The sequence below is a fragment of the Cuculus canorus genome, chromosome 6 (assembly GCF_017976375.1).
Source record: "Cuculus canorus isolate bCucCan1 chromosome 6, bCucCan1.pri, whole genome shotgun sequence".
Lineage (NCBI taxonomy): Eukaryota > Metazoa > Chordata > Aves > Cuculiformes > Cuculidae > Cuculus > Cuculus canorus.
In genome coordinates this window covers 35402668-35423748 of record NC_071406.1, presented here as the reverse complement: position 1 = coordinate 35423748, position 21081 = coordinate 35402668, and the positions used below count along the sequence as shown (strand labels likewise).

Here is a 21081-nt window from a genome sequence, read left to right as displayed (position 1 = left end):
AGACCCTCCACTGAGTTTCTTTGATCCACACAGCAAACTGACTTACCCTATCTGATTGACTCTAGCGTACCCAGCAAAGAAAACAGAGCAGGGAGGGCAAAGAGCAAGGTAAGTTTGACATAGTAAATAAATTATTCATTAATTGCTTTCAAAGCACAGACAGCACACTGTGAGCTTCTAGCAGTGGCAGTTATTTGGAAATATCACTCACAGCACCCTTTGCACAGTTCTCCGGTAGGCTTTACAGATTGCTCCACCACCCTGGCTTACCAATTTGATAGCAGCATTTTAGGGTACAACAATTAATTCCTGGGCTCCTGTGGAAAACACAGTATACAATCATTTAACTAAAGCTTGTCTTATAATACTGCTTTCTGCACAAGCAGCCTTGGCTGTGGTCTGTGTACCTGCTCCAGAGGCATGGACATGCAGAGAAGTCTGACCCACTGGTGAGCAGCACTGTGTGGTACCAGTAATGAGCCACAGCACACCTCAGCTTCTCGCTGCCCCACCTACCTCCTTAGCTACTTACAACAGCTCTTGGCAAACCGGACTAAACTTTGTCCTATCAGGGACTATTTAAACCCAGTACAATATCTTTTCTTCTTCCAAACACGATTTAGGTTTCTGAATTTATCATCATTAGATACACTCACAAACTGCACCAGGCAAAACCAACATAAACATGTTCTCTACTTTAAAAACAGGAGAAGGTGGGAAGACATTGAGAAAGTGCTAATTCATTGTTTATCTTTCTGTATTAAACAACCAGGCTGCTGGGAGCATGAGAAAGTATTGCTTGATTAAAACTCTGAGGGAGCCTTCTGAGGAGTCCTGAATGAAAACAAAAGCACAAGGATAGCATCAGATTAGTGGGAAAAGTAAAGAAGGGAAAATTGTTTGATTTAAATTGCTGAAGAAAAAGACATGCCAATATCCAAGGAAGAACTTTGGGATTTTATTTTTTTTCTTAATCAAGTCTGAACCCTGATTATGTGAGGGAAAAGTTGAGAAACAATGAAACAAATATACACAATTCCAGGCTGCTTAAATCATCTTCCAACAGCTCTTTGAGAAGAAAACTGTAGGTTGTTTTGTAAATGTGAGATTTGCAAGAGACTGGGAGCCAAAGCCCTTCCAGGGCAGAAAACATGGGCTGCAGTTTAGCTAGTGGTGGACATCATGCATTACCATTCAAACCCTGCAGAGAGCAGATTTCTTTCTGTTCTTCTCCACTTAGAATTCTTTATCCAAAGAGTGTGTAAAGCCAACTCATACATGTAGGGCAGAGTGCTAGTCTTCAGGAAAATCCACTGCCAGGATTTTGCTCTGTTATGCAGGTAACTTGCTGTTGCATCTTCCTGCTCATCTTAACTTCCCCAGATAGGTAATTACTGTAGGACAAATATATCTGTGAGGGAGTAGACCTCAAAATGCTGAGGGTGTAGCACTTCAGGCTGATGAAGTTTGGTGACTAAACTCTCATCCTAGGTTAGTTTGCATTGTCACCGGAAGGAGGCCAGCAGGCCCCTTTGCAAGGGGTGTTTCCTCAGTTTGGAAAGTAAAGGGCCCTGATTCGCAAGGGCTCTGATAACACTGATGTTAAGACTATTTCATGCCCAGGGGCTGCTGTGGGCTGCCAGGCCCGCAAGACGCTTCAGGATCGGTTTTCTTGATTCTTTGAAGAGACAGCAAAAAATGATCATCGCTTGTGGCTGGTCTGGGCTTGGGAGATGAGAGGAAGCAACTGAACTAGCAGAAATGGGTGAGCAGACTACAGGTGCATGGTACATTTATTCTGAACATCTGTAATCATTCTCCCACTCACTTCTTGTATCAACAACGTGCAGTCTTACAGACATTAGGCTGTCAATCACACAGGTTACTTAGGAATTGTTCAAATACAGGCTGATCTCAGCAATGCTATGGTCCACTTGCAGAGAAACACATACTGTCAGTATGTGGGCCACCTGCAACAAGAGAAATGGCTTTATTGTGTTTGGTAATAGCCAACAGTGGATGCTTGCTGCAGCTGCACAAGGACAGTGTAGATGTGTGGGATCTCATAATTCATGGTGGAAGGTAGTTGAAGATGAGGAAAAATATAGCTTAAAAGCTGTGACAAGATCCCTTTCTGCAAACAGCTAATTGCACCAATTCTGGAAAGAGCCGAGAGATAAAGATCTGGTATAGATTACAAACCCACCTAACAATGAGGGGAGTGGAAGTGTTTAGCCTTTACAATCCCATTAGATAAATAATCTGTTCAGGAATTCAATCCCATGTTAAAGAGAGCCATAGAGACACCCCTTCCAGCAGGTCACCCATGCCTGAGGAGGCAGCTGCCTCCATCGTGTCCTTCTGTTCATTAACGCTTTGAAAGAGCCACAGCACAAAAATAAAAGTTGTGTTCTGACTGATGCAACAGCAAGTCCCCATCCCAAAGTCCCCAGCTACCACACCACACTCTAGCAAAGTGCATTTCTTTACCAGCTTCAACATGTAAGAACTTTCTAGCACCAGTAGAATGCCTGCTTTCTTGCTGTCCCCTCGTGATGTACTTGGCAAGACCACTATTCTCTCAGCTCAGATCCTTGCCCAAGGCCCCTCCTGCCACTGGCATTCACATGAGCAGACAGTTTGAACACCAGTCCTGGGTGTGATCTGCTTACACCTAGAAAGCCAGCCTGGACAAGCTTGGAGATAGCAGGGAGGGCACAGGCAAGTGAGGCCCTGGTGGAGCCGGCTGCTGACCTCTGCTAACAGCTCAAGGGGTCTGCAGACCTTTGGGCAGCCTGGGGAGAGGTCCATCCATTTCTGCATTTGAAAAAAACCTCTCCTGCAAGCGCAGGCTTATCACAAAGGCTCGGCTTTACTTCTGAATACTCCCCTCTCTTTGTACCATTTTTCTTAGTGAGTGGTGGTGTTTTTTTCACTAAAACAATTTATTTCAATAAAAATCCTACCGGAAACGTTAGCCTGAATGTAAAACACATGCAGCCCATTTTTAGCAAGTGTCTGTTGGCTTCACAGGGAGACCCAAAACTCATAGTAAGAACCACTGCAGACAGGCATTGCTGGGTGTTGGCTCCATGTGGCAAGGACACAGCTTGGTATCATCTGCAGACCTTGTCTGTTTATTCTTCATGTTTATTAGACAGCATGCAAGGGTTAATTATTCAATTTATAAGGTTGAGTGTATCAAATAATCAGTTAACCCACCGATGTCCTACTGTTGTGTTAAAGACAATATTCAGGACTGGCCTCAGTGAAGAACCACAGAGACACTGGATTGTCTCCTCTACTTTTCTACCCAACCTGTGCAGGAAGGAAAGGCTAAAAGTTTACATCATGACTGCTTGTTTACTTACGTAGGCAGGGCAGGGAGCATACTGCTGGTCCAGTGATGTGGGGTGGATGTGGAGGGGAAGCTGCCCTGTGGCACTGGGAGCACCTCTCTGGGGGGGTAGTGGTGGTGGTGGTGCACTGCAGACAGTTTGGGTCTGTCTGCTTTCACAGCCAGGGGAGCAGCAAACTGCGGGTCCTTGTTGGAGAGAAACAAAGGGCAATTTGTGAAGTCTGTGTCTCCATGGTCCCTGGTGACGGGCTGGGTTCCTACTCAGCCAGCCTTTGGTAAAGGAAGTCCTTCAGCATGAGACTGGAGATGGCTTTTGCATACTCCAGCAAACACTCAGCAATTTCAGATTTTACCTGATATTCAGAGGCCACTCAGACCCCTCTCCCTGCAATTTACCCCATCAATCTTCATCGGGGATGTGCACAGTGACAGGATGGCTGGGGAGGAAGGCAGGGACAGGGGAACGCACACTCTTCCTCTGCCATCTTCCCTTAGATTCCCGGGGCCTCCACAGAAACTGCAGATGGGTCTCCCAGCACCACTGTCTGCTCCAGACATCTCCCTCACAGCATGGGGAAAAGAGCATTCAAAACCAGAAACTGCAAACTTTAAGTAAAATATAAAAGGACTTTGATCTGAGGCAACACTCAGTGCAGCTCTAACATGAGGAAGAGCTGGCACTGCCGACCATTTCCACAGCAAGTCCACCCTGTGACAATGGCTGACAAACCAGCAGGGCCCTGTGCTGTGGGTGGCCTCCTGGGACATCAGTGACCTGAAAGGTGAGAGTGAGCAGCTGCTGTCAGAGGCTTTCCATCCAAGGCAGGCATTCAGTCCCAGCAGGTGCCAAAACCCATCAGGTCCCTCCAGGCCATGGGATGAGCTGTGGAGGAGGATTGCATTTCCTACCCCTCTGTTAAACCTGGGGCTCAGGGGCTTTTAAGCCATTTGTGGCTTTTCCAGATAGCATGTAGGAAAAGTGCAAGTGAGCTGGGCAAAGACTGCAGAAGTGTGGGAGTTACTTCCTAAATATCCAAGAAAAAGAAAACAGATCTTTCTTACGGCACAGGGAAAAGACATCACTTGATAAAGGAGGAGTGGGAAAAGTAAAGGGGAAGTTTTTGAAACACTGGCACATCCTCTCCTCCCCATAGATCATCTGTCCTTGCTTCTTAGGTAACAAATGCTGCAGAGTAGACACTCAAAATACATTTTTCCAAAGCACTTAAGAATGATAAGGAGCTGTATTACCTTGTTAAAAATGACTTAGGAATTGGTCATCTAAGGATACGTTCAAAATCACCTACCTCTTATCAGACATTGGATGTGTTTTGGATAAATCCCTATAGGGATCTACACACCAAAATATCTTTAAGATCCATCCTTTCAAAGCTCAGTAGCCATTGATTTTCAGTGATACAGGAACTAGAGCCGTAGGGCTTCAAGTACAGTCACAAAGACTGTGCTTCAGTTCTAGTCCATTTGAAACTGCCAGGACAAATTTTACAGTTAAAGGATTTGTAACACAAATATTGCCCTGCTCTTTTTACAGCAAGTGGACCTGCAGATGGCCAGCATAGATGTCTTCCATGCACAGTCTGTTAGCGGTTTAACTGTACAGTTTAGATATATATTTCAGAGCTGGACTGAATCCAGTTTGCACTTGTGGAGGAGACACTTTGGAGACCCAAAGTTCCATTGGGTCCTGTCACAATTCTCCTCATGGCAAAGAAGCTGGCTGTGCTCTGCTCACTAACAGTCTTCTGGTGCAGGTTTGAAGACTCACACAGCTGTTTCACACCTCAGACTTTTTGCCTGTTTTGTCCTGGCCCTGCACCCCCCCAGGAGATCAACCATTGTGTCATGTGTGCAAGGATGCCTTTCAGACTCCAGTGTCATTACCTGCTGTGTATGCTGAAGCAGGGGAGGGCTGGCTCCAGCAGGCTGTGCAAATGCCATTGGTGGCAGAGCCTTCAACATCATGTTCTGCATGATGATCTGGTGCATCTGAGCATTCTGCATCAACATCATCTCTACCATATCTGAGAAGAGGTCATCCCAGGGAAGAAAGTAAGAGTTTTGTCAGCAACTGACATGCAGCAGAGGCATCTCGGTAAGAAATGCACTCCAGCAAACAGACCGGTCACTGCAACCAAGACAAAGCAGCTGAAAGGGACACATGAAGAATTTTAGCATTATTTGCCCAGGCAGTGCAAAATTAATGTTTGTGAATAAGACTGTTCAGACCAGCTCTCTTGTTTCTCCTCCCTTCTACAACAAAGCTGCTGTTGAGAATCTTCTACTAGTTTCTCTACAAGGTCACCCCTCTGGCTATGCTGACTGGCAGCCCGGAGAAGGACCGAGCGCAGGAGCTCTCTTGCTTACGCTAGCACGGACCAGCTTCTTACAGCACTCTCCCCTGCATCAGCTCAAGATCATTGCTTTCCATGTGAAAGGTTTCCTCAACTTTATGTGATATTGCAGTGCCACCTTTAGAGTCCACTGCACATGCATCAAGCCTAGTTACCATGATCTCTGGGTTCCAATCACAAAGGACCTGTGCAGTGTAACTAATTCATTGGGGGCAGGGGGAAAGAAGTGGGGTAGGAGAGAAGAAAGAAAAATAAAGGCAATTCTCCTGTTTGGTTTTGGTTTTGGTTTTTTTTTCTGACTAGTCATACCAAAAATAATTTACACATGTCAGCTTCAGAAAAGTCATGCATGTTTCATGTTTGGGACCATTTTGTTTATGAAAATAAACTCTCATTAAAAAATCCAGACACTGAGATGAACAAAGAGCAAAGAAACATCTCAATTTCATGACTAAGGATTTCTCTGCAGGATAAAGAAACCTTTGGCTGAAGGCTGAGCCATGAAAGTCATCCCAGGTTTTTATTCATGTATTATTCCACAGTTGCATCCACCTATGTTTAGAAACAAACTATTTTTATTGGCATTGCACTATATCTTGAACAGCACTTTCAGCTGTTCTGTCTTGTTTCCAAACACAGGACATAATAAAAGTCTATATTGTTCTGAGGAGATTGAATAGCAGGTTAAGAGGGAACAAAATAATAAAAACAGATTTTAGAAGTCTGTTTGTTAAGTTTGGAATCATCTGTGTGTATGAATTTGACCTTGTTAATATTACTCAGTGCCTGGGATTGAGCTGCTTTGCCTTCCCAACCTTCTCCGGTATCTTAACCTCACTTTGCTGAGTTTGTAGTCCCTTTTTATTTTTTAGTTTAGCATTAAGAGCGTGTCTGAAATCCTCTCAGAAATAGTATCTAATCCATTCATGGAGCACAATTCCCACAGCTCTAGCAGCAGCCTGGTCGTGAAGCAGTATGTCACTAACTAGCCTGGACACTGTCCTGTGCCCCCTTTCCCACTTTGCGGCAAGTGACACCTTGCCTGCCCTCTCTGGGTCTGGTGATGGGAGCTGGCTGCTAGATGGAGGGTATGTTACCTTCTTTAATGCTTCCAGAGCGGGAAGCTGCAAAAGGCTGGACAGGGGGGATCTGTGTTATCAAGGGAGGTGGCTGAGGTAACTGTTGGATGATGGTGGCAGGCTGAGGTGGCATCTGAAAAAGAATGGGAAATGGAGAAGTCACAGGTGGTTTCAGTCAGCTCCCTCATCTTTGGCAGGGGAGAGCAGTGGGTATCATCCACCTGGGCTTCGGTAAGGCTTTGGACACAGCATCCCATGGGAGTCTCATGGAGAAGCTGTTGAGGTTGTGGGCTTACAAGCAGACATTGATGTGCATTGGAAACTGGCTGAATGCCTGGCCAGAGCATGGGCAACCCTCCCACTCCTCTTGCTTGCTCATTTCTATGATGAACCACTCATACTGTTAATTTCGTGCCTTATTTGTAGGATGATTTCCCTTAGATTTTGTCCAGGGCAGTGAGGGTCCTATGCAAGAGGCAGGATGAGCATTTCATACAGCCTTCAAATCCCTCCACCTGCGGTTGATGTCTCAGACAAGAACAGCACTAGCAATGTTTCCTAGAAGAGAGGATCCTTACCGCCTGCTGGATAATCCTTGGTGGCTCCACTTGGGGAGCTGGAAAAGGTAGCTGGTAGACATGGGGGGGATCGACTCTGTGGCTATGACAGTGTCCTCCAGCTGGTGCAGATGGCTGTGAAAGCTCTTCCAGAAGGTGCTGCTCCTGCAAATTCAAGTATCTTCTTAAAGAAAACCTGGCCACAGAAAGGCAGAGAGTACTGTTACACTCTCTGATCTACATGGGGTTAGCCCTTAGGAACCCGCAGCAGGGTGCAGCCTTACTGGCCAAAGCACTGCTGCAAAACCACCCAGCACTGCTGTGTATGACAGGTAGACCACAAGAGAGTGCTGCATGAAGGGAAGCACTCAACCAGTGCCTGCACAAGTATAAATAAACTTTTTCTGCCCACATACCTTGAAGCCGTACAGTTTTCAGCACAAGCAGAAGGGAATGTAAAAAAAAAATTAAGAACAAACTGCCAAAAGTTTGGGAAAATGTTTCATTAATGGTTGGGAACCTCCAGAAATGAGAAATAAGTAACCATTACCACTATCCCCATTTCGGTGGCATTGAAAATCCCTCATTTGCATTTTGGCACTACCCCAGAGACCTTTTGATACAGCAATTCAGGACAAACAGAATCAAGCCAACTACCTGTAGCAGAAGCAAGCTTCATTAGCTCTGGTGAGGGGAGGCATACAGCTCTCAGCCTCTTTCTTGGATTAGCTGGGCCAGCCTCTATACTCTGAAACAGCAGAGGACTCAGTATTGCCCAGCCTGAGAACTTAAGGACAGGAAAGAAGTGAATCCACATCAGCAGTGGCTTTGCAGATAACCTGGCCCTTTCTGTTGTTTCTGTCCACAGAGACAGCGTGGAGGGGTCTTACCCTAAGGTCCTGCAGAAGATCTTTCCTTCGCCTTAGGGCACTTTGGAGCTCATCCTCACGTCTGTTCCCTGAAGGAGGAAAGGTCCATTATCTTCTCAAAGGATCACAAAGAGAGAGCTATTGTAACACCTACACTATGAGATTAATTTTGCAAAATGTGTTATAAGATAGCTTGACTTCTTCCACAAAAGGCTTTAGGCTACTTTTCTTGTCAAATTCACGGATAATGACTTTATACCACATGCAGACACAGCTGTTCAGCAGCTCTACTAAGGCAATGCACCTTCTCTGAAAATCAACCTTTCAGATTGCTCTCTAAAGCCCTCTTTTAATCTCCTAGCTTAGAAAGTCATTTCAGCCTAGAATTTTCTAGACACATTCTGCACATGCAGAGGATGATTGTGCAAAGTCTAAAAAAAAGTTTGTCGTAACATAACAAAATAAACTCCATTTTGAATGTCAACTTTTCTGTTTCCTTTTTGTTCTGAATCAACTCCTTTTCAGTCCTTCCCACATTCAGCTGGTTTTGAGCTCACTTGATGTGAAAGTAAGAAAGTTTTCAGATACATTTGAGGCATGCCTGGCATCTGCTCTGAAAAGCATCAATTTGTATTTTGAAACTCTAAGTTGTTAAAGGGATTTTTATTTTTTGGCCACAGCATTGGACATTTCCAACTATTTGTGCAACAGCTCAGTGAACATGAGCCCAGAGTATAATTTAGAAATATTGCTGATCTTCTTCTGGTAGCCTTTGCGTACACCATGCAAAGAAATGAGGGCACTGCACACGACATGCATAGCTTCCATGGGAGTATATTATTGAAGGGAACACACTGCTTGTACATGAAATGTCATAGCAGTCTTTGAAAGGGTTTGATAAAGACACAAATTATTTTAAACTCCCTTATTTATCAACTTTTAGCTGGCTCACTAGCTTTTATACAGAATTGTCTAAACTTTGGAAGTTTCATAAGCATGCTAAGATTTCTGATTTCCTGACCAAACCAAAGTCAGGCTGTAGTTGCACATGCATGGTTTCCTGGTAAAATGCAGTCCTCAGGACCAGCTCTGTCAGAAAAATGATATGTTTCATAGGCTGTCACATTTCTTTTACACTGGAAACCTTGTTGTCGTCTGCATAAGGCTGCATTGGTCAGCTTCAAAGGTGCAAAGCAGCATTACCAGTGGAATGTTTCTCCTGCCCTGATCGCTCAGAAACACACAGATGTCCTAAAGATTCCTGGCCAGGATCACCAAAGCCAAGCATACAGCTGGGCTACAACAGGTGTTCACTCCTAGCTAGGATGAATAGGATCACCACTACTTTTCTCCGGCTGAACCAGCATCCTCAGCTAAGAGGCTGCAAGAGGACACCTGAGCAAGAGGTCACTCTTACATCAATGCTTAGCTGATCATTTCCCTTTATCAAAAAAAAAAATGTTGAAGAAATCAAAAAGATAAAATGTAGATAGCTGCACAGTATAGCAAGCCTCTTCTCCTTGCATCAAAGCTGCACCACTGGCTTCGTAAGGATGCAGACAGGTATACATTCTGCCATTACTGCACAAGTTTCACTGGAACTTGCATTTTTGCTGCTTCAAATGACCAAGGCTGCATAGATAGGCAGGCAAAGCTGGGACAGCACTGACTCAAGTTCAGAGTCTCCCTCATGCCTTTCAGACAATGCTCAGTCACAGAAGCCATGACAGAGCAAGTTCTGACTACCCAAATGCCCCGCTACTGAGCATGCAGCTTTTAGGGAGGAGATGGGATCGCCTGGTGTGACCTGCTGAGGAACTCATGCCTGAGAATATCACTAAACCCTTTCTGTATCACATTAGAACAAACACTTCTTTTTTTACTTGAGGCTGGGACTGGTGGCTCCATCTTCTCTAGGTTCTCCTGTTCATTTTCTAGTCTCTGTTGGTAGAATGACAACAAGACCTGGTTATGAGTCAGACAGCAAAGTTCACAACAATTTCCAACTGTACCTTATAAGTATGGGTTTGGGATGGGAAAAATAAAGCAGAAGTAGAGACGAGTGGTGTTTCTTAACTGCTAAATCACAGCTAGAGGGGGCTGCAAGAAGTATTCATAGAAGTATGAAATATCTCACTACAAATCTAGTCACAGTAAAAGAACAGTCATGCTTCCAACTGTCCAGGCTATCCCAGACCTGGAAATAATTAACATGGTGAATCAGGAGACTTATACATCCTGCATTTTCAAGGGCACAGAGCTGGATCATATGCCAACAGTTTAGGGTGTTCAAGCTGACTAATAGGCCTAAATGGACCTGACCAGCCTCACCTGAGGCTTCCTTTCACACCTGTCACTTATGTGCCCAGAAGCCTCTTTAATCTCAGTTCCTACCAGAGCTATAGTGGATGAGTATTGGTCTGCAGTTCAACTGCAGTCATACCTCTGACTGTCTATGGATCCTTCTAATCCTGATCCTAGCCTGCAGTCGCTTCCCTGGTTGGCATTGGACACACCTCATCACCATGGGCTTGCCTGATAGATCTGGACCTTTGGTTGAACCTGGCCACCAACTCTGGTTCTGTGCTGCTTGCCTCTTCTGGGGGCTGGCCTCAACTCCTTGCCCCTTAAGGAGCAGCCTGATGCTCAGAAATTAGAGACCTTTCACTCATGCATAGGCTCTTTTCTTGGTTCTGCATGGCTCTACACTGGTGAAAGATTTCCCCTCAAATGGCTGCTGCATCTAAGACAAAAGACTCCGCTACAGAGACAGATTGAATGCCACTTCCAGCATTCACGTCTCCAGGCAAGTTGTTTTTCCTTCCACACAGCTCTTTAAGTATCTTCCAGAGAACACTGAAGGAGAAGATCTGAAATAGTGGATGTTGTATGTGCTGAGGGTGGATGAACAGAACTGAGTGGAGAACCCTGGGTGCATTGGTGTGTGAAATCACAGGAAAAAGCTACTGGGATTCTGTGCAGAACCTCATGAGCTTCCAGCAAAGGCCTGCCCATGTTCCACTAGGTAACGTTTCTTTTTTTTGTCTACTTTCCCATAAGATGAAAGGAAGTTGCCTTAAAACAATTCGAGGTCCTCTTTACCCAAAATTTACCCCAAAACTTTACCTATCACCAGTCAAACTGGATTTGAGCATATTGGTGACATCTTCCACAAGTTCAAAGTAATTTTAACTCTACTTTTAATTCACTGTAGGTCCATGTAAACTTGTGTAATGCTATTTAAGAAAGTGACAGTGGCTGTAGTACCACTTCACATTGGCCTGCCCCTGCTTGCACAAAGAAAGAAGTTCTCAACTGGCTGCAGGTGCTTTTTGTATCTCAGCAGAAATATAAATATTTAAAATACAATTTTAATGCTTAAACATGCAAGAGCCGTAAGCAGAGCAAAGGTGACCACCAGAGGGTCATTCTCTTACCTTTTCTAGGAGTTTGAGTTTCAGTCGTGTCAGGTGATCTACCACTGAAGGATCTGTCATTGTAGTAGACTCCTGGAAGAGCAGGCACGTGAAAACAGGTTAAAAAGCTAAGCGAAGGCAGATAGGTTTTTAGTGAACATCTTTTCTCCTCCACAATCTTTGCAGAAGAATAATTCTATTAGAAAGAAAAAAGCACCAAAAAAACCTCAAACAAGATTGTGAGCAATTGAAGGAAGAAGATAAAAGCTTCAGTTTCACTCTTAGGTAAAAATGAGTATAGATGTTCACCACAGTGTCATAGACACAACTTTTCCTGCCATTTCTCTCAATGCATTTTCATGCTGCAGGCTGTGGTGGTCAGAGCAGGGTAACTTGGGGTGACTATCTGTCTGTTCTTGATGGTTGCAAGCCTTTCTGTGCCAGTGGCACTAAGGCTGGCTATCAGTGTTGTTAGTGTCTTCTAAGCAGCCTAGAGTTTTGTGCCTGTAACCTGGTTGCTGTGTTTGTAGTGTCAATACACAATACAAACAATTCAATCTCCGGCTGTAGAAGCCTATGGAACTTTAGTAAAGCAAATGCCCAGCACCTTAGTGGACAAGAATGAAAGAAAGAAAGAAAAGCCAATGGTTCTATAACGCAAGTCCAGTGCTAGGGGTCAGATTACGATCTTGCCAATTGCAATATATATCCTACTCTAAAGGACCCTTAGACTTTTGACATGGCTCCTCATATGAGCTTTCATCACTAGATAGTAACTAAAACCTAAAAGAATTGAGTAGCATAGCTGGAACTCATCCCTGGATGAGTAAAAGATTAAAGAGGTTATGGTATAACATTCTTTTGCTTGCCATCTCCAAAGCAATGTGTAAGGTTTCTCCTTCTCCCAGCAAAGCCCTAGCAGCATAACATTTATGAGTAACATCCATTAAATCAACACCAAGGCATGAAAAATAAGCCAGGTAATAGATATGCATTCTCATTATCATATTTCAAGCCTGGTTCTGCTCCTCAAAGTTACAACCCCTTCTTTACTTGAAGGCTGCAAAGCTGAAGCTGATAGATGTTCGTAGGTAGCACTGTGTGAGTAGCATGGATCACTTCTTCCAGCTGTGACCCACACAGCATGCGTGTGCAACCTCTCCTTAAAAACACCCAGGCTGGTAGTTACTGGAGAGGATACAGAAACTGAGAGTGGGGATCCTAAAAATAGCTGTGCCGCGTTAGAGCTGGGGCTCAGCTTTCTTTGGCAGGGCTTGTTTGTGAATGCTACAAGTGACATGGCAGAACAGAAAACCCTCTTGTCTGGCAGCAGTTTTCCTGGGAAATAGCTCTGTGTACTTTTTTGTACTTTAGAACACAAATAGATTTTTTTTTTCCCATTATCTCTAACAACTTTGATCCCTTTATCCTTTGGGCAGCTGCAACAATGTTCGATAAGGAGTTTCCTAGTCGTCTTAAACTTAAGCATAAGCCTCATTATGCAAGTAACCTGCAAAAGTATAGTTTACTTGAGTGTTAGGCAAAAAAAAGGGTACATTTAGACTGTTTTAAATCAAGATTCTGGAAAAGTTTATTGCAAATATTCTCATTTGTTTTATATATGTGTGTTTATATACATACACAGGTACACATGACTGTTCTCCATGCACTTTTTCCATACCATTTGTGGTTTATATTCCTGTATCATATTCCCATTCAGGTCTCTCTTTTCTAAGCAAGATCATCTACTTAATGAATTCTCAATCAGCAGATTTTTCTTGCTCATCGATGTCATAACTCAGCTGGGAAGGGGTAAGGCAAGAGCCCCCATAGATGGCTGTCATATTAACCTCTTTGCCTCCACTTGGCCATTCTCAGAAGGTGCTGCAACAAGCCATGCCTTTGATCACACCGTGGCTGTTTATACAGCCTCTCGTTTATCTTCTTTGCTCCTCCCTGTACCTTTCTGGTTCATAAACACTTTTGTGATGGAGTGACCAGGGTTGTGGGCAGCATTCGGGCAGCCACTTACCAAAGCAAGCTGTTACTGTTGTCTCCAGACAATCGCAGCAGCAACAAGCCTATTATTAGTCATTGCTGATGATGTAGGAGGCTTTTTGACTGCTGAGGAATACTGAGCTGATGTTTTACCATCTTAATAAAATGATTAATAAAATGCCCCCTAGAAGTTAAATTTCCAGAGCCTTCACTGCGATACAAATAGAAGGTTAGAAGAAAGGCTGACAAAAAGAGCCAAGTATAAGTAATCAATTAAAAATACAGTGCCAGCATTAAGCAAACAAGGAAGCGGGAGAAACTTCTGCTTGATGTGACAGGTATCCCAGAGAAAATCCAATACTAAGTCAAAAATGCTTTCCAGCAAATCTGCAAAAGGATCATTCTTTTCCCATGCTTCTGGATGCCCTGGTGACAGTGGGATCCCTACTCTAGGGACATCTTACAACCTGCTAATTAATGACTTGCCAGAAATATGCCAGCCAGACACGACAGGATCTTGCCAAAAGGCATCTATAGTTACATTGAATCACAAACCTGGGCTTGCAAATGGACATGGTAATGCAAAAGAGCAAAACTGGACAAATTTAGTTCTGCAAAGGATTAACAGGAGTGTTACGTGAACCTTACAGGAGATAATTATTCTGTTCTATCTAGTAGCACTGAAGTCAGAGTTAAAATACTGCATCTAATTTTAGACATTGTGGTTTAAGAGGAAAAGAAAGTCCAGAAAAAAAAAAAAAAGATGAAAAAGTACATTTACAAAATGTAAGTTCTGAGGAAGACTTGGAAGGCTTTCTTTAGTGAGTAAGTAGATGGTGAGGAGCTGACAGGCTAGCAGACTTTAAATAAATGAAAGCATACAATCGAGAACAGGGTTTGAGTTTTCTGTCTGTAAAGACTGGGCAAGAAGCGTTTGACTTAGGGACAGAAAAATCTGACAAAAAACAGCAAAAAATCTGAATTTTACATTAAGATAAAAAATGGAGCAGCTATCTAAGGAAAAAAAACTTTCACAGAAGTTGTTTAAAAACAATCTAAAAAAACCAACTGTAATGAAAATTGTAAGACTGTTAGACCCTTCCTCAGATACAGGAATGGATTAGATAAGCTGATGAGATCTGTACCAGTACTACATTTCGATAGTGTCTTTTAATGATTTCAGTACTTCATGCCCTGAATTGTAATTGTTGATTTCTAAAACACAATGTAAAAAGAACCAAATAAAATGACATAACTCAAAATATCTGGAGACAATAAGCTTTCATGCTCTGGTTCCATAGGGAGGAGTCTTTATCATTTCAGCTTTAAAAGTGTCTTAATTAATTAAAAAAGAGTTAAAAGAATAAAAAAAAGAAACATACACACAAAAAAAATCACCAAAGTAGAAGTACATACGATCTCCCTCTAATCAATAACTTCCTTCTGCCAATGTTGCAAATTAATAGTCGAGAGCTCTTGTTAGGCTGCTTGGTGCTTACAAGTATTGTAAAAATGTCCTATCTGCATTTAAGGCTAAACGTATTAATAATATATATATTGCAGTTAGGCTATTTCATGCCACTGTCATACGTAATGTTGTTTTTACTGTTACTTCTGAAAACAGTAGTCTTAGTTTGAGCCAGTATTCTTATGGTTATCTTATTTATGATTAAGTAGACTACACTAATAATATACTATATTTATGATTTATGATTATTCATAAATACATACAACAATGGCAAACCACTAGTCTCCACAAATACTGCCCACTTATTTGCAGGTATGTTGCAGCAGCACCCAGAGTTCTCAGTAAGGTTTCACTACCAGCCTGATCTTAGTGCAGCATTATCAGTGCTGCTGCTAATTTAGTTGAGGTATAAGTGACCTCTACTGCTTTTATGGTTATGTCAGGTAGAATTGGTCTTAGCAGAAGGCAGCTGACGCAGTCCTAAAGGGCAAAGGAGCACAGGAAGGATGGATGCTCTTCAAGAAGGAAATCCTGGCAGCACAAGAGCAGGCCATCCCCGTGTGCCAAAAAAATGAACTGTCAGGGAAGAAAAACAGTTTGGCTGAGCAGAGAACTTGGGGCAGATCTCAATAAAAAGAGGAAAGTCTGTGAGCTTTGGAAGAAGGGGCAGGCACCTCAGGAGAACTACAAGGATGATGTGAGGTCACGCAGACAAAAAATCAGAAGGGCTAAAGCCCAACTAGAACTTAAATTGGCCAATTCAGAGAAAGGTAATAAAAAATGTTTCTATGAATATTTTAACTAAAGGAGGGTCAAGGAGAATCTCCACCCTTTACGGGATGCAGGGGAAACAACAGCGATAAAGAGTGAGGATAAGGCTGATGTACTTAATGCCTTCTTTGCCTCAGTCTTTAATAGCAAGGTAAGATGTTTTCTGCATATCCAGCCCCCTGAGCCAGAAGACGGGGAGAGGGAGCAGAACAAAGCTCCAGTGATTCAAGAGGAAAAGGTTAGAGACCTGCATGGCAAATTAGACAAGTCTATGGGGCCAGATGAGATCCACCCAAGGGTATTAAGGGAGCTAGTGGAGGTGCTGACCAAAGCCCCTTTCACCATCCACCAGCAGTCCTGGCTGACGGGGTAAGTTCCACTTGACTGGAGGTTGGAAAATGTTACGCCCATTTACAAGAAGGGTCAGAGGGAGGATACAGGAAACTACAGGCCTGTCAGTCTGACCTCAATGCCGGGGAAGATCATAGAATAGGTGATCTTGAGTGCTATCACAAAGCACACACAGGGCAACCAGGAGATCAGGCCCAGTCAACATGGGTTTATGAAAGGCAGATCCTGTCAAACTAACATGATATCCTTTTATGACATGGTGACCTGCTTACTTCAGTAAGGCCTTTGACAGTGTTTCTCACAGTATTCTGCTTGAGAAACTGGCTGCCATGGGCCTGGACAGGAGCACCCTCTGCTGGGTTAAAAACTGGCTGGATGCTCAGGCCCAAACAGTGGTGGTGAATGGAGTTAAATCCAGATGGAGACCAGTCACGAGTGGTGTTCCCCAGGGCTTGGTGCTGGGCCCCGCTCTGTTCAATACCTTTATCAATGACCTGAATGAGGGGATCGAGTGTACCCTTAGTAAATTGGCAGATGACACTAAGCTGGGCAGAAGTGTCAGAAGTATCCCCACCGTGCCTGAGGGTAAGAAGGCTCTTCAAAGGGGTTTGAACAGGCTGGATCAATGGGCTGTGATGAACAGGATGAGGTTTAACAAGGCCAAGTGCCAAGTCCTGCACTTGGGACACAACAACCCTGTGCAGTGCTACAGGCTGGGGGAAGAGTGGCCTGGAAAGCTGCCTGGCAGAGAACAACCTGGGGTGCTGGTTGACAGCCGACTGAACATAAGCCAACAGTGTTCCCAAGTGGCAAATAAGGCTAATGGCATCCTGACCTGTATCAGAAAGTGTGACCAGCAGGACCAGGCAAGTGATTGTGCCCCTGTACTCGGCACTGATGAGGCCACACCTTGAATACTGTGTTCAGTTTTGGACCCCTTGCTACAAGAAAGACACTAAAGTACTGGAGTGTGTCCAGAGAAGGGCAACAAAGCAGGTGAAGGGGCTGAAGAACAAGCGTTACGAGAGGCAACTGAGGGAACTTGGTTGTTTACCTAGAGAAAAGGAGGCTGAGGGGAGACCTTATCACTGGCTACAACTACCCGAAAGGAGGTTGTAGCGAGGTAGGTGTTGGTCTCTTCTCCCAAATGACAGGTGATAGCATGAGAGGAAATGTCCTCAAGCTGCACTAGGGTATGTTCAGGTTAGACATTGGAAAAAAATTTCTTCACCAAAAGGGTTACGAGGTGCTGGCACAGCCTGCCCAAGGAGGTGGTGGAGTCACCATCCCTGGAGGGATTTTAAAAATGAGTATCATAGTATAGTTAGGGTTAGAAGGGACCTTAAAGACCATCTAGTTCCAACCCCCCCTGCCATGGGCAGGGATATCCCACTCAATCAGGCTGTCCAAGGCTCCATCCAACCTGGCCTTGAACACCTCCAAGGATGGGGCAGCCACAACTTCCCTGGACAACCTGTGCCAGTGTCTCACCATGCTCACACTGAAGAAATTCTTCTGAATGTCTAGTCTAAATCGGCCCCTCTCCAGTTTATAACTATTCCCCCTGGTCCTGTCCCCACAAGCCTTTACGAATAGCCCCTCCTCAGCTTTCCTGTAGGCCCCCTTCAGGTACTGGAAGGTCGCTATAAGATCTCCTCTGAGCCTTCTCTTCTCCAGGCTGAACAGGCCAAACTCTCTCAGCCTGTCCTCGTATGGGAGGAGCTCCAGCCCTCTGATTATCTTTGTAGCCCTCCTCTGGACCCATTCCAACAGCTCCATATCCTTCTTATGCTGAGGATTCCAGAACTGGACACAGTATTGCAGAGGAAGTCTCACAAGAGAGGAATAGAGGGGCAGGATCCCCTCCCTTGACCTGCTGACCACGCTCCTCTTGATGCAGCCCAGGATGTGGTTGGCCTTCTGGGCTGCGAGCGCACATTGCCAGCTCATGTCGAGCTTCTCATCGACCAGAACTCCCAAGCCCTTCTCTGCAGGGCAGCTCTCAATCACATCAGCCCACATCGTGTACTGAAAACGGGGATTGCCCCTACCCAGCCGCAGGACCATACACTTGGCCTTATTGAACCTCATGAGGTTCTCACAGGCCCACTTCTCCACCCTGTACAGGTCCCTCTGGATGAGATCCCATCCTTCTGGTGTGGCAACTATACCACTCAGCTTGGTGTCATCTGCAGACTTGCTGAGGGTGCACTCAATCTCGCTGTCAATATAATTGATGAAGATACTAAACAGCATCGGTCCCAGTACAGACCCCTGAGGGATACCACTTCGGTCCGTACTGGGTCAGGGTGTTCAAAGCCGCATCCAACCTGGCCTTGAACACCTCCAGGGTGGGGCAGCCATGACCTCTCTGGGGAACCTGGGCCAGTCCTCACCACTCTCACAGAAAACCATTTCTTCCTAACACCTAATATAAATCTTCTGTCTTTCAACTTAAAACTGTCTTTCCCCTTCTGCCCCGTCCTGTCCCTGCACTCTCTGATCAGGAGCCCGTCCCCAGCTCTCCTGCAGCCCCTTTCAGTCCTGGAGGCTGCTCTGAGCTCCCTCCGGAGCCTTCTCTTCCCCAGGCTGCGTGGACGCTTTGGGTGCCCGCCGCCCATTGGGTGCCTCGCGCCTGGCGCCCCGTTCAAATCCGGACAAACTGTCGCAGCGCGGGGGGCGGGGCCAGAGGACTTGTTCCGGCCCGACCGGGGGGGGGGGGGTGAGTGTGTATGTGTGGGAGGGGTTAGTTAGGGGGCGGGGCCGGGGAGCGGCCGATCTTGCCATTGGCCGGGGACTGCCCGGCCGCGGGGCGCTGGCCAATCCGCGCAGAGCTTCCTCCCGCCTATGGCCCCGCCCCCCGTTCGCTATTGGCCAACGCCGCCGCGCCGCCATTGGCGGGGCTCGCGTGGGGGGCGGGGCTCGCGTGCTGGCGCGGCCATGGCCGAACGCCGTATGTGACAGCGCGGGCTCTGTCGGCCGGGCCGCGGCATGGAACCGGAGCCCGAGGCGCGGGGGCGGGAGCCGGCGGCTGACGGGGCCGAGGTGACCGAGACAGCAGGCTCGGGGCGGGGGTGGGAGCGGACACAGAGCCGGGGTGGGTGGAGCGTGTCCAGAGAAGAGCAACGAAGCTGGTGAAGGGGCTGGAGAACAAGTCTTAACGAGGAGCGGCTGAGCGACCTGAGGTTGTTTAGCCTTGAGGAAAGGAGGCTGAGAGGAGACCTTATTGCTCTCTACAACTACCTGAAAGGAGGTTGCAGAGAGGAGGGAGCTGGCCTCTTCCCCCAAGTGACAGGGGACAGGACAAGGGGGAATGGCCTCAAGCTGCACCAGAGGAGGTTCAGGCTGGATATCAGAAAGAAATTTTTCACAGAAAGGGCCATCGGGCCCTGGTAGAGGCTGCCCAAGGAGGGGTGGAGTCACCATCGCTGAAGGTGTTTAAAAGGCGGTTAGATGAGGTGCTCAGGGACATGTTTTAGTGTCAGACAGGAATGGTTGGACTCTATGACCCAAGAGATCTTTTCCAACCTAGTGATTCTATGATTCTATGACTCGGAGCTGGGGGGGTGGGAGCGGGCACCGAGCCGGGGCGGAGGGGCCCTGCCTTCTCCAGAGGGAGCCGTGCCCGGCGGGAGCGTCCAGAGGTGCAGAAGCGCTGTGCGTAGTGAGCAGGGGCAGCTTGAAGCAACGCAGAGATCTTACCTTGGATTCTGGCTTGGGTTTATCCTCTTTTCCCTTTAATTCTTTCATTTTTACCTAGGTTTCTGCTCGGTTATTTGTGGCAATACCGTGTTCCCGGGTGAGAATCTGGCTCTGAAGTGCTGGGGGGATGGGGTTTGTTTCCAGTCATGTTGTTAGGAACAGTTCCCAGGCCTGCCCTGGGTTTGGTGTGGGTTGGTGGCACTGGGCAGGATGCTCCTGGGACACCGCTGATGTGTAACAGTAACGTTCTCTCAGTAATTATTGTCTGCAACTGTGTAGTGAGCATTTGGTATGTATTAATCCTCTTGGATAAAAACTTCTGTTTTTGTAATGATTTTCAAGGAGCTGGTTAGAAATGCCTGACTACTTACTTTCCTTTGAATTTGGTGTTTTTGCTGGCTTTTGAGCTGTTACTGTCGTATTTCCCTTCTGGGCATCTCTTGCTGAACAAGGTTTGCCAGTCCAAAGCTACAGCTTCTCTCCCCGTTCTCACCATCCCAGCACGACTGGGATGGGGAACTGCAGCTAGGAGGGTCTAGCTGAGGCTGCAGGGTGTTGGGAGCTTTGGACATATCGATCTGTCCATGATAGGCTAGAGCCTTGCCACCTTATATCCCTCCTGGTGATCCTCACAGGGGCCCATTCTGCAACAGACTTTTCTGAAAGTCTTGCTGGTGAGGTCAGAGGTGGCTTGGAGCTGTACTGTCTGCCTCGGACCTTTTCAGCAGTCTTCTGTGTTTCTGTTTCAGCTCCCCTCTTCCAGTTCTGTGCAGAAGGTGACTGAAGACAGCATTATTGGGAGGGGAGTGGAGTTGTGCTGGAGCAATTTGATGCTGGGCAGTACAGCTCATCTGACCCTGGCCCTGGCGTGTCCTACTCGCATGCTGTCACGGTCACCACACTTCCCTGTTGGCAGGTCCTCATCCACTTGCCCTCGCAGCCTCAATCCATGCTGTGTGGACACAGTGCCCTGTTAAATAATGATTGTGTGATTAGTTTGTGGATTAGTATTGAGAGAGAAAACTTTGAGAACAGGAGTTCTTCAGGCTGAAAAGTTGCATTAGCTGTGGCAAGACTTATGTTAACATTTCTTTGTAACCCTTCTCTAAGTGCAGTATCTGTTTATAGTTAGAAAAAAAT

The 21081-nt window shown here is 45.8% G+C and overlaps 2 protein-coding genes across 2 annotated transcripts in view; one reads left to right on the top strand and one right to left on the bottom strand.

The window, feature by feature from the left end:
* Window positions 1-1111: 1111 nt before the first annotated feature.
* C6H21orf58 (chromosome 6 C21orf58 homolog) lies at window positions 1112-19983 on the bottom strand. Its single transcript, XM_009566919.2, has 9 exons — window positions 19942-19983; window positions 11673-11744; window positions 10119-10176; window positions 8257-8324; window positions 7388-7531; window positions 6828-6942; window positions 5261-5400; window positions 3372-3544; window positions 1112-1970 (listed from the first exon to the last, which is right to left on the bottom strand). The coding sequence occupies exons 2-9, from the start codon at window positions 11730-11732 to the stop codon at window positions 1955-1957; spliced, it is 774 nt and encodes a 257-aa protein (XP_009565214.2). The 5' UTR covers window positions 11733-11744; window positions 19942-19983; the 3' UTR covers window positions 1112-1954.
* The window catches only part of PCNT (pericentrin), a 99364-nt gene continuing 97498 nt past the window's right edge, over window positions 19216-21081 (top strand). The window contains exon 1 of the mRNA XM_054070422.1: window positions 19216-19284. Within this exon, the coding sequence (XP_053926397.1) occupies window positions 19231-19284 (54 nt within the window). The 5' untranslated portion in view covers window positions 19216-19230. The remainder of the gene's footprint in view (window positions 19285-21081) is intronic.